Source organism: Rhinopithecus bieti, unplaced genomic scaffold, assembly GCF_001698545.2.
Source record: "Rhinopithecus bieti isolate Rb0 unplaced genomic scaffold, ASM169854v2 scaffold_50752, whole genome shotgun sequence".
In the NCBI taxonomy this organism is placed as follows: domain Eukaryota; kingdom Metazoa; phylum Chordata; class Mammalia; order Primates; family Cercopithecidae; genus Rhinopithecus; species Rhinopithecus bieti.
In genome coordinates this window covers 159,315-173,204 of record NW_016820054.1, presented here as the reverse complement: position 1 = coordinate 173,204, position 13,890 = coordinate 159,315, and the positions used below count along the sequence as shown (strand labels likewise).

At 42.4% G+C, this 13,890-nt stretch overlaps 1 protein-coding gene across 1 annotated transcript in view; it reads left to right on the top strand.

Moving 5' to 3' along the window:
- Positions 1 to 13,890, top strand: part of LOC108520139 (DNA repair-scaffolding protein-like) — a 182,714-nt gene that overhangs the window by 132,918 nt on the left and 35,906 nt on the right. The window contains exon 7 of the mRNA XM_017859416.1: positions 7,886 to 8,136. Coding sequence (XP_017714905.1) covers positions 7,886 to 8,136 — 251 coding nt within the window. The remainder of the gene's footprint in view (positions 1 to 7,885; positions 8,137 to 13,890) is intronic.

Below are 13,890 nucleotides of genomic sequence, written 5' to 3'. Positions count from 1 at the left end.
TGTGGTGTGTAGGGCAGACCCTGGCAGGAGGGCAGGAGTGGAGCAAGAGACCAGCTCTGAGTCACAGCCATTGTGGTGCCAGGTGGGAGTGGGTGGAGAGAAAGGGGCACTTCCTGGTTAGTTTTGGAGGTAAAACTTAGTCATGAATTGAATATCAGGGGATTTCTAACTTGCACATGGGTGGCACCTGGTATTGATCAGGTGATACTGGGGTAAACAGCTGGTTTTGAGGAACATATTAGGAGTTTGATTTTGAACTTGTTGTATTGAGATGTTTGGGAGTATGTGAATTGAACCCTATAAGAGAAGATGGGCAGTTCTGAAATGGAGAGAGGTCGGCTGGGATATTTACAGTAACTTACCGCATGAGCATTTCCCTTCTTCAAATACATCCCGTATGCAGTCTCCACAACAGTCTTCTCAACGTGTCTTCCAAATTCATCCTCCTTGCCTACTTGGAAATCTTCAAAAGCTTTCTGCTTTCTTCAGTGATATCTAAACTGTTAAACCTGACATTCAAGATCCTCCACAGCTTGCTCCTCACCCAATCCATAGGATTATGTTTTTCACATTACTGTCTCTTGCCTCCCAGTATGAACTCTAAACTCTCAGTTGCCTAGACTTGTCTATAGATCATGAAAGTCATTTTACTTTCCTGCCTTATGTGCTTTTGTCTCTCTTTTTGCATCTTTATCAGTTGAGAATTTTCCAATCCTCTGAGACTCAGTATGGGTTTTACCTCTTCCACTATGCCTGCTGGTTTTAGATCATCCAGAAATAAGGGCTCCATTTTTGTCCATTTGGAGCACTAGTGTGAGCCATGCTTATATCTGCTTTATTTTATTTCAAGCTCTTTATGGAAGTGTGTCTCATCATATTTTCTCTATTCCATAATACCTTATGCGTGGTGTGTACTGAATAAATATTTATTTAATATTTTCTCTATTTGGAGATATTTTTCAGGTAGTTATCCTTTTGGTTGCAAGTAGCAGGAACCAAATGTAGCTGGTTTTAAAAAAAGAGGAAATTCACTAGAACACTACTGCAAATCTTGAGTAACTTAAGATAAAGTTAAAGGATGAACTGAGTCTTGGGGCAGCCCTGGGAACCTCACTGGCAGGGGCTCGTGGACTTTTCATCTAGAGGTTTGTCATTAGTGTAGCTTAACTTCCCCTTCCCAGACTCTGTCAATTCAAAATCTGGAGGAAAAGAATCTGATTGGCTTAGCATTGGTCAGTTGTCTACTTGAGGCCAATCAGCTCTGACCTCTGACAGAAGTCTTATCCTAGACACATGGCTACTGAGATGTGAGATGTCCGTAACCTCATGACTGCCAGAGGTTGAAGGGTTTCCTTCTGTGGACAGAGACATTTGTTCTCTGAAAAGAGGAGTCAGAAATAAATTGCAACAGATGTGTACTACAGCAGTATTGCTAACTTTGGAAACAGAGTCAGTATTGAATACTTTATGGTTTTGAGAAATTGCAGATGGCTTTAACCAAGGTCCTGTTAGTATATTGCAATGGAAATAGGACCAGACTACTGTCTTTGTTGACTGGCTTCATAAAAACGATTCCTTGCCTCATGCCAGTCTTGTTTGTGATATTTACTCACTAAATCAGAAGACTCCTCCTTCCAAACTTCCTTACATCAAGAAGGAAAAAAAGTCCTGATAATAATTTTATTGTATTTAAACATTAGCAGATTATGATAATAGCTACATAGTGATTCTTTGCTCTGCGCATCTGACCATTGCAGATGTTTTACTGCTATAAAAGTTCCTTATTTACTCGTCCATATTATTTCTATGACTGGGCTATATTTCTGAAGGAAGTAATCTGTGAAAGTTTCAAGAGGGCATCAGTTGGTTAACTTTGCAAAAATAGGAAAAATATGTAAAATGTAAGTGTTTTAAAAGAAAAACAAATTTAAATCTTTGTTCTTGAAATTCATCATTTATGCAAAGTAATTTTTTTTTGTAAGGATGATTTGGTAAAGGATAAAAGTTTCCGGCTGGGCATGGTGGCTCACGCCCCAGCACTTTGGGAGGCCAAGGCAGGCGGATCATGAGGTCAGGAGATCAAGACCATCCTGGCTAACACAGTGAAACCCCGTCTATACTAAAAATACAAAAAATTAGCCAGGCGTGTTGGTGGCACCTGTAGTCTCAGCTACTTGGGAGGCTGAGGCAGGAGGATAGCATGAACCCGGAAGGCAGAGCTTGCAGTGAGCTGCGATCATGGCACTGCACTCCAGCCTAGGCGACAGAGCGAGAGTCCATCTCAAAAAAAAAAAAAGTTGCCGTGGAACACAAATTTCACCCAAGTACATTGGGTCACTGTGTGGCAGCAGTAGGCAACTTATCAGGAATAACTATGGTTAAGAAATGTGGTTGATGTTTTTAAGGTACTGGGAAAGATGTTAGTGGTGTATACCAGGTCCTTGTTCTGTCACTTTAAAATTTTAATAACAATTTTCTGACCATCTATGTGTTCCATAGATCCAGATGATTGAAAAATTAATTTTCTCTCCTATTGGAGAAACGGTTAAAGGATATGAACACACAGGAAGAAGTGTGAAGAGCTGATCAACAGGTGCAAAGATGCTCAACCCTGTGAATGATCAGGGATGTGCACACTTAAATAGGAGAGATATAACATTTCACACCCATCAGATAGGTATAAATTTAAAAGTTTAAAATTACTCAGTGATGCTGATAATGTGCCACAGCTTTAAAACACTGCTGATGAGCATTTCTGTCAGCACAGGGTCTCTATAGAACCGTCTCACAATTGCCAGTGTAGTTAAGAATGGACTGTCCAAGAATCCACTGGGCTAGTGTATACCACTGAGAAGCTAGCATGTATGTGCCCAGTGAAACAAGTATAGTACTACATGTTACAGTTTTGTTGTAATGTGAAAATTTACAAAACTCTTAAGTGTCTACCAACAGTGAAATAGGTAAGTAAAAAGTGGTATAGTCAGAATATAGCAATGAAAATTAATGATCTACAGCTGCTGTGTCCTTGCAAAATAGTTCGTTTGTATGTGTGCTATTAAAAAAAATTAAAACAGATAATAATGAAATGCCAAATTCAGGAGAGAGTTGCCTCTAAGGAGAATAGGCACAGGAAGAGAAATACAGAACATTTCACCCATACCATTAAAAAAAACTAAAGAAAAATTTGCATTGTATTAAAATTTGACAGAAAGTGATGGGTACATCTACTTGTTAATTTTTTTCCCTACCTTTCTGTGCCCTTAAATATTTCATAATAAATAGTCATTATCTGTATTATTTCTCAAAGAATTTTCCATTTTGGATGATTAAGCTGGGAATGGGGGAGTCAACTTGTTCAAAGTAACAAAGTAGTTAAATAGTTGAGCTGTGATCAAAAACAAGTCTGTCTTGTTCCAAAACTCATGACCCTCCTTTCTCATTTATCTCATTCTACAATGTAGAGAGGGAATACAAGCTTGAGCCTATGAACCTGCAGTCGCCTTTGACCTATCTCTGACCATTCCCTCTCTCTTCCACCCTCTCTGGCACACACTTGTCTGTGCACACATGCATACGTGTACATATCATTCTTTCTGAAAGATTATGTGTTCCTCACAGTCAGGCTCAGGCCAAGACAGCTTGTGTCTGGTGAGCCAGTAGGCCCTCTCTGTCTGTGGTGTGAGCGTTCCTCCATGTTCATCTGGGGTTATGGGCATGGGGAATATTCTAAAATATAATATGCTAAAATGGTGGCTTCTAGTTATCCTTTCCTAAAGGTGTTCCTTCTGCCTTGGTTCCTGTTAGAAATGACTACATGGGCCGGGTGCAGCGGCTCACACCTGTAATCCCAGCACTTTGGGAGGCTGAGGTGGGAGGATGGCTTGAGCTCAGGAATTTGATACCATCCTGGGCAACAAAGTGAGACCTTGTCTCTACAAAAAAAACTTTTTAAATAGCCAGGCATGGTGGCACACATCTGTAGCCTCAGCTACTTGAGAGGCTGAGGTGGGAGGATCACTCAATCCCAGGAGAGTCAAGGCTGCAGTGAGCTGTGTTCACGCCACTACACTTCAGCTTGGGCAACAGAGTGAGATCCTGTTTTTAACAAAACAAAAAACAAACAAAGTAAATAATTAATTAAAAAATGACTACACAAAGAATCCAGGATTTGCTCTGCGGGTTTAAGACAGTATTTGTCTTTTTGGTTGTCTACAGAAGACATTCTTGGTGTTCCTCATTGTCTTTTGTATAGAAATCCTCTTAGAAACTGAGAAAAAAGTTTTAACAGAAAATAAATACAAATTTTAAAATATTAAATTTAAAACCAAACGACATGTAAACTATAGGGGCTAAAAAGAATAGCTAACATTTGCTAAATGCTTATACGTTAGCATTTATTACTGCATCTCCAATTTGAAGATGAGGAAACAACCTCATCAAGGACACTACCTTAGGGAAGTTAAATAAATTCCCTAAGGTAGCCCACTAGTAGGGAGTAGGGCTGAGACCACAACAGTGTTCGAGTCAGACACCACTTTTATTGGGAAAGACCTTCTAGGCTGCTACTGCTCCAAGTGGTCTTCTCCATTTCTACATCTGCTGTATGCAGGGTACGTTTGGAATTGTCCATAAATTGTTTTGTATTTTTTAGTTTAGTTTTTCCTTCAGTTTTTAAATTGGGTATAAGGATGCAAGAGCAAGGATGGACTTGAAAATTTCTTTATACTACCGTAGCAGCTAACATAGCATGTGGTTAGTTGGCATTCAGTGCATTCTTAGATATTTGCTAGTTCTCACTGAGGAAGCAATAGCTTAAAATACCTAAAATTTGTTATCATGGATTGATGCTGAGAATTTTGAAGTACTACCTGAGCTGCTAAGTCTTAGCAGTTTTACTGATGTTAAATTCTTCACTGAGGAGATTCATTTGGATTTCATGGTTTTCATGATTTTAACTTAAGCATCGTCTTGCCAGGTTGTTCACAGCTGAGCAAATGTACCTTTTTATGCCATCCTTTCTGGGAAGGAAAATAAAATATGCCTACCCAAACTTTCTAACACAAATTGTCATGTCTGCTGTTTTCATTTTATCTTCCATTTATTCTTTAAGGCACATTCTTACCAAGGTCCCATGGATTTCTTGTATCTGTACAATTTCTCTTTTGTCAAATGCAGAACACTGTTCAGTCTCTTGTCACCTGAAGACAGCATGAATGTTCTTGATGTTTCCAAGGTTCCAATCTGGACCTTCTCTTCTTCTTTCACATACTTTTCCATAGATAGTCTTCTCCAGCCCTCGTGCCTTCACATCCTGATTCTCATGATTTCTGAAGTTGTGTTCCCATCCCACATCACTCTTAGAACTCCAGACCTGCAGAGCCACTGCCTGTTGACCAGTTTTTCCCCAGGTATCCCATAGGCACCACAACATTCACACATCAAAACCAGCTTGAGTATTAGCAACTCCTGCCCGAATGTATTTCCTGCTATATTGAATTTGGTCCTCAAGTGTTATTGCATCCTTTTCCTCATTTTCTTTTCAGTCCACCTCTCTATTCCCACTACCACTCAGATCCTCTCAATGTCTTGCTCTGACTATGGAAGAGCCTTTTAGCTAGCTGCCCTTCCCCAGCCAGCGTGGTTTCCTCCCTCTCTGTATCACCATTCAAATGTTCGAATGGTCAATTCCACATTACCGTCTGAGGTTGTTAGCTCCTGTGTCAAGCTGCCAGTGGCTCTCTCCTGCCTCAGAATATTGGTCCTCCTCTTTCTTCTCCCTGGAATGTCCTTCCCTCTTCTCTCTATCTAATTAATCCATACTTAGCATTGAACTTCAGGTGCCAGATTCTGGGAAGCAACCCTCTTCTGCTTTTTCTTTTTTCTGTCTCTTTCCTTTCTTTCCTTCTTTTCTTTTCTCTCTCTCTCTCTCTTTCTTTCTCTCTTTCTCTTTCTTTCTTTTTCTTTCTTTCTCTCTCTCTCTTTCTTTCTTTGTCTTGTCTTTTCTTTCTTTCCTTCTTTTCTTTTCTCTCTCTTTCTCTCTTCCGTTCCTTTTCATTTTTTTTTCTTTTCTTTTCCCCTCCCTGCCTCCCTCCCTCCCTCCTTCCCTCCCTCTTTCCCCTCCTTCCTTCCCACTCTGTCACCCAGGGTGGAGTGCAGTGGCGTGATCTCAGCTCACTGCAACCTCCGCCTCCCAGGGTCTCAAGCCATTCTCCTGCCTCAGCTTCCCCAATAGCTGAGATTACAGGTGTGCGCCACCACACCCGGCTAATTTTTGTATTTTTAGTAGAGACAGGGTTTTGCCATATTGGCCAGGCTGCTTTCAAACTCCTGGCCTCAAGTGATCTGCCTGCCTTAGCCTTCCAAAGTGCTGGGATTACACCCACCCAACCAGAAACAGACCTTTTCTGACACTTAACTCTTCTCTCTCCCTGTGCCTCTCCTGGCTTTGTCACCCTTCTTATGTGTTCTCCTTGGAGCCCAAGCAGTATCTCCATGGCAGCATTCCTACCAGTGTTTTATAACTATCCGGGACTAGTCTCTCCCATCCTCACAAGCAGCATGAATCCTCTTCATGGCTGCATGTGAGTCCCCAGCCCAAGCCGCCTGTGGTTGGTTATTTGTTGACTTATTTCTAGGATAGTGGTTCTCAACTGCAGGTGATTTTTTCTTGGTGAAACCCCATCTCTCCTAAATATACAAAAATTAGTCAGGCATCATGCTGGGCACCTGTAATCCCAGCTACTTGGGAGGCTGAGGCAGGAGAATCACTTGAACCCGAGAAGCAGAGGTAGCAGTGAGCCAAGATCATGCCGCTGCACTCCAGCCTGGGTGGCAGAGTGAGACTCCGTCTCCAAGAAAAAAGAAAAAAGAATTTAACCATATAATCGTCAGAAAAAAAGCCTTTTGTTTTATGTAGATTAGCTAATGATGTAAATTCTAGTGCCACCCCCAATATTTAGGTAGTGAATTATATGGGACTTCTAGTGCACTGGAAGTTAGGATATTGAAGGATGAATTATTGCTGACACAGAATAACATGGGATTGACCTATACAATGAAGTAATAGGAAAATAAAATCCTATTGTGCTTTAAATTTGGCATGTGTCTTGGCAAAGACAGAAAACATCAGAGAAGGTTTTGATTCTTCCCTCCAGAATTGGCCATATGATATGTTTTTTTTGTTTTTTGTTTTTTGTTTTTTTTTTGGCCATGCGATATGAATTCTTGTTTTATAATCAGCTTTCAAAAATTTATTATTTTGAAAGTTTAGAAATCTGAGTTGGAGAAAGAAACATTTTAGGAAATGTTAGGAAAAGGAGATAGTGACTCATTCTGAAATAGTTCCTGTTGATATTTGTAATTTCAAACTAGTCTCTGGAAAATAATTATATAATTGTATGGAGAGAGTCAAGTCTTGATCTTTACCCTCGGGGACTTCTTTTGGCAAATTAAATGATTTATACCTGAAGAGACAATTTAGCTTCATGTTAAATTTCAAAATCCAGGAAATACTTTCTTTTCAGTAGCTGTCAGATTGTATTGACGGTCATCAGCCTTTCAGATGAGTGCTATTAGTTCAGTTTTGGAGATTACCTGTATGTGTGGTACTGTCTTGTAGTTTTCTGAAAGAAGATTGAAGTATTTATACTTATTTTTGTGGATTCTGTGAGGTAAAGTCTGGCTTGCAGTTGATTTAACCTCTTCTTGGTCTTGGTTACTTTTGGATTTTGTCAGAACAGAAGTTTAAGCTGCAGATACTGTGTTCAAAAAGGTCCTTCAAGAAATGTAACTGTAAGGAAATGGAATGATAGATGTATATAAATATGAACTTGAATCAAGTATGCTTTGTATTTAAAAATATGCCTTTCTTTTAATTTTTTTTTAGCCAAGTTCTATAGAAATTTTAGAGTATTCATCAGATAGTGAAAAAGAAGATGACTTGGAAAATGTCCTACTCCTTGATTCGGAATCCCCTCACAAATACCACGTGGAGTTTGCATCAGATTCAAGACAGACTGTGGAGAGACTGATAGACCCAAGGACAAAATCAACAGAGACCATTTTGCATACACCTCAGAAACCCACAGCTAAGTTTCCCAGGACTCCAGAAAAGTCAGCGAAGAAGAAGCTTTTAAGGTTAAATTGTACCCTTTTAAATACTCTTTTTAAAATTTTCTCTTTCTTTAAAAACCCAAATATCTAAAATGTTAATTTTAAAATACTTGTATATGAAGTCCTAAGTTCTGGAGCCGATTAATAGAATGTTCATCCAAGTTGAGGGTTATAGCTTCAGTCATGCCCAGTGGATGTGACTGCCTTTCTTAATGGAGATTTATTTGGGTTATCAAATGTTATTGAGAGTCAGTGTTCTAGGTGCTGTGGAGACAAGTATATAATTGTTCTATTCTTGAGTAACTTGCAATCTAAAAAGGGAAATGGAAATATGTATAGATCATGTCAGATTACTTTTATGAGAGAGATCTGCCAGGGCAACACTTGCAAGTGCAAAAAAAGTATGAGAGAGCAGAACCCACAGACAAGACGTGTCTGGTGTGCCATGAACTACAGTGTCAGTCTGGGGCTAGGCTGTGGCCATGGTGAGCAAAGCAGGAAAGATAACATGAAGGAGCTTGTAGGGACCTTCCCCAATCCTGTGTAATACAAGGTTCTCTTTGTTGTTGAACCAAACAATGCCAAGCAAAGACTCAATGAAAGTAAAAAAGAGAGGCCGGGGGGTGGCTCACGCCTGTAATCCCAGCATTTTGGGAGGCCGAGGCGGGTGGATCACGAGGTCGGGAGTTCGAGACCAGCCTGGCCAATATGGTGAAACCCTGTGTCTGCTGAAAATACAAAAATTAGCTGGGCATGGAGGCACGTACCTGTAATCCCAGTTACACGGGAGGCTGAGGCAAGAGAATTGCTTGAACTTGGGAGGTGGAGGTTGCAGTGAGCTGAGATCGTGCCATTGCACTCCAGCCTGGGCGACAGGGCGAGACTCTGTCTCAAAAAACAACAACAACAAAAGACGGGCGGATCACAAGGTCAGGAGATCGAGACCATCCTGGCTAACATGATGAAACCCCGTCTCTACTAAAAATACAAAAAACTAGCTGGGCGAGGTGGCGGGCGCCTGTAGTCCCAGCTACTCCGGAGGCTGAGGCAGGAGAATGGCGTAAACCCGGGAGGCGGAGCTTGCAGTGAGCTGAGATCCAGCCACTGCACTCTAGCCTGGGCGACAGAGCAAGACTCCGTCTCAAAAAAAAAAATAAAGAAAGAAAGAAAGAGAACCTGTATGAAGCATTGCCACAAAAGCAAAAGTAGTAGAGCATTTCAAGGCAAAGGAGTTTCAGTAGAAAGAGTAAATGTGATCATGAAGAGTGTAGGTGTTGGATCCACAGATGATATTGTAGCATCATGAGAATACAAGCCTGGTGTGCACTAAGGGGAGCTCAGGGTCTGTGACTGAAGTACAACACAGTTCAAGGAGTGAGGACAGGGTCATGGCTCTTAGGTGGGAGTTGGGGACCAGACAGGAGGGCTTTGATTCCTCTCTTCGGGATTGCCAGTCACCTGGAAAAGATCCAGCCTCTAGAGAGGGTTCAGGGAATAGGAGAGACAGATTTTGAAAACAGTGGGGTTCCGAATAAACAGAGTTTGCACCATAGCTCTATCAGCATCCTGAAGAGGAGGTAGGGAAGGAAGGTGGAGAGGAGAGCCCCAGCTTGAGTACAGCAGTGGCGGAAAGAGCATGAGAATGTGGCCAAGTCTAGTGGTATGGCCAGGGCACAGAGATCCATTCGTGCCTACTCACCATGAGACAGAAACCCTTATGCCCAAAGTGAAGAAGTTGTGGCCTCAAAAAAGAATGTAATTTGTAATAGTAATAGAATGTAATTTGTAATAGAAGGTGGCTTGTGATAGTCTCTGGGAAGAAAGGAAAGGAAGCCCATTAGAGGAATTAGCATGTCTTTGTTGGTGAAGGTGATGCCATGCAATTACAGAAAGTCATGTCCCCAGCCCTGCTGAGGGCCTACCACTTGCCAAGCACTGTTCATGCACAGGAGCAAGAAAAGTGGAATGGTTGCTCATAACAGAGAACAAAGGTGAATGGAGCCCGGCCTGTGTTGGGGGAAGGGTAATATGGAACCAAGAAGTAAAATAGATGTCAAGTCAGAGAGAGAAATTTTATGGAGAAAAGGCAGAAAAAGGGGGACAGAGAAGGGTCCAGAGGTGGGGGAGGACATTTCAGTTTGAAACAGGCTCAGGGAAGCCCTGAGGAGGTGATTCATTGAGCAGCTGGAAGAATAGAGTGTGCAGTGGAGCAGGTGCTTTTGTTTTTGTATCTTTGACCATCATGAGGCTTTTGGCCATTTTCAGTTAGATATATACATCTTAGTGGGACTATGAGTCTGCAGTCCACGGGCAGGCTTGGTGTTGGAGATGTGAATGCGTCGACTTCAGTGTCCAGATCTTTTGAAGCGTGAGCTAGGTCGGGTCACAGGAGATCCACTGCTAGGCGAGAGGAGAACCTGTCCAAGGCCTGAGTCCTGGGTGCTCTACAGAAGTTGGGGTGTGGAGGGAGAGACTGCTGAGGGAGGAGCCAAAACAAAGGGAGCATGGTATGCTGAGGCAAGTGAGGAGAGAGGGTGACCCACTGTGACAGACGCTGCCAGGACTGACCTCTGTGATTCCACGGTGAAGGGCAGGGTGTGCGGCCATCTCAGTGGCGTGACCGGGCAAAGCAGACTGCCATGGACTCCAGAGTCTGAATGGAAAGAGAGAAACTGAAGACAGCACGATGGAACTCTGGAGAAGGTTTGCTTTAAGGGGAACAGATCAATAGTGCATTAGTTGAAAGTGAATGTGAGGGTCAAGGTTTCTTATTTTAAAGGTGGTAGAAATTTCATCATGTTTGTATGTTGATAGGAAAGTCCAAGAGAAAAGGGGAAACTGCTGAGGCAGGGGAGGGAGGGGACAACTGATGGAGTTTTCTCTGCCATGGTGAAGGGAGGCACAAACAGGGGTGACCTTGTCAGGAGCTCAGAGTGTGCACCCATGGCCAGGGCAGGCAGAGCCCGTGCAGGTGCTGGAATGGACCTGGTAAGGAGCAGACAGGCCATCCACTGACAGCTGGGAAGGCGAAGTCCCTGCCGTTACAGGCACGTGTATCTGACTTGGGAAGTAGTTCTTTCTGATCAATTCTATTCCAGTAAAATGCAGTTGTTCATTAGCTGACAGGGAGGATGAGGAAGGAGCTGTGGAGGTCTGAGGAGAGAGAATCTGTGAAATGGGCATGTAGTGAGGACAAATGAACTGGAGAAGGGCTCCAGGGCTGTCTGACAGGATCAGGCCCTGTTGGGAAGTCATGGTCACAGACTGAGTTTGAGACCGATCAGGCAGTGTGGATTCGACCCTTGGGCTGCACATATGGGCAGAGCACAAGGATGGTCCGGGGGCTCACTAAAAGGGGTTGACAGGAGTTCCGAGAGTAGCTATAATAATGACCTATAAAACCTAAGCTGGGTAAGGTGGGAATGAGAACATGCAGGATGTGGATCATGGTGAGCTGGGGTAGAACTCACTGAGGACTGGTGAAAGGTTGGTCAAACACTTACGGAGTCAGGCTACTGTAAGTGATGAGCTGGGACAGTAAGGATGACAGGCGCCCAGAGTTGAGCCGCTGGAGGGAGGTAGTTCGGGACTTCAAGATTAGAGTAGCTGACGCGGATAGAGGACACCGTCTTGGAGCTGGGCGGACACTGACATGCCTGCCCTGGCGATGGGCAGGCTGGGTTGGAGCTGGAGTGTAAGGGAGGGTGCCAGATGGTCTGTCTGGAAGCTGCAGTGAAGAGCAAGGCCGTCCCTTTGTGGCTTTTCAGGCCCAGTGAGAGGGTAAGGGAGAGAACACACTGCTGTTGAAGGTCACTGTCAGGGAGTCCTCAATAGAAGGTGGAGGGGACATTCATAGAAGTGGCTGAAGCTGCTCCAACAACATGCAATTGATCATTTTCTTGTTGTGATTTCTAGGAATAACTAAGTGAGGATGTCTGTTTTGAAGTTACTATGCTTAGATACTAAAAATGAGATTGGTGTGCTTAGGGTTGTTAGTGTCAGGCCTTCAAACTGAAGAGTTCCTGTTTCACTGAGCTGACTAGAAAGGCCTGTGACTGCCTTGTCTGCCGTTGGCGAAGGGATGGTGGTTTGTGGTGATTAAAAACTTTTTTTTACCTGATAAAGGCCAGGTAGCAAGGATTGAGAGAGTTAGTTGGCATTTGAAGCCTGGAGCACACTGGCCCTTCTCTCTCTGGTTTGCCCTGTGGGAAATGTCACTCAGTCTCTTTGGGCTTTCTTTTTCTTTTCTTTTCTTCTTCTTTTTTTTATTCATGGAACTATTTGAAGCATAAAAAACACCAGTGCAAAATTGTTAGATATTTAAGTGTGTTGGTAATAATAAAGCTGTATCTATCTCCCCATTTTGATGGTCAAGTTGTTTTTCACAGTGTTTATTATACCATGAAAAGAAAAAATCTGCGTCTGATTGGTGTACCTGAAAGTGATGGGGAGAATGGAACCAAGTTGGAAAACACTCCTCAGGATATTATCCAGGAGAACTTCCACAACCTTGCGAGGCAGGGCAACATTGAAATTCAGGAAATACAGAGAACGCCACAAAGATACTCTTCGAGAAGAGCAACTCCAAGACACATAATTGTCACATTCACCAAAGTTGAAATGAAGGAAAAAATATTAATGACAGCCAGAGAGAAAGGTCGAGTTACCCACAAAGGGAAGTCCATCAGACTAACAGTGGATCTCTCGTCAGAAACTCTACAAGCCAGAAGAGAGTGGGGGCCAATATTCTTAAAGAAAAGAAGTTTCAACCCAGAATTTCCTATCCAGCCAAACTAAGCTTCATAAGTGAAGGAGAAATAAAATCCTTTCAGACAAACAAATGCTGAGAAGTTTTGTCACCACCAGGACTCCCTTACAAGAGCTCCTGAAGGAAGCACTAAACATGGAAAGGAACAACTGGTACCAGCGACTGCAAAAAAGCATACCAGATTGTAAAGACAATTGATGCTAGGAAGTAACTGTATCAACTAACGAGCAAAATAACCAGCTAACATCATTATGATAGGATCAGATTCACACATAACAATATTAACCTTAAATATAAATGAGCTAAAAGCTCCAAGTAAAAGACACAGACTAGCAAATTGGATAAAGAGTCAAGACCTATCAGTGTGCTGTATTCAGGAGACCCATCTCATGTGCAGAGACACACATAGGCTCAAAATAAAGGGATGGAGGAAGATCTACCAAGCAAATGGAAAACAAAACAAAGCAGGGGTTGCAGTCCTACTCTCTGATAAAACAGACTTTAAACCAAAAGACAAAAAGAGACAAAGAAGGCCATTGCATAATGGTAAAGGGATCAATTCAACAAAAGAACTAACTATCCTAAATATATATGCACCCAATACAGGAGCACCCCGATTCATAAAGCAAGTCCCTAGAGACCTACAAAGAGACTTAGACTCCCACACAATAATAATGGGAGACTTTATTTTATTTTATTTTTTTATTATACTTTAAGTTCTAGGGTACATGTGCATAACGTGCAGGTTTGTTACATATGTATACTTATGCCATGTTGGTGTGCTGCACCCAGCAACTCGTCAGCACCCATCAATTCATCATTTATATCATGTATAACTCCCCAATGCAATCCCTCCCTCCTCCCCCCTCCCCATGATAGGCCCCAGTGTGTGATGATCCCCTTCCCGAGTCCAAGTGATCTCATTGTTCAGTTCCCACCTATGAGTGAGAACATGCGGTGTTTGGTTTTCTCTTCTTGTGATAGTTTGCTAAGAATGATGGTTTCCAGCT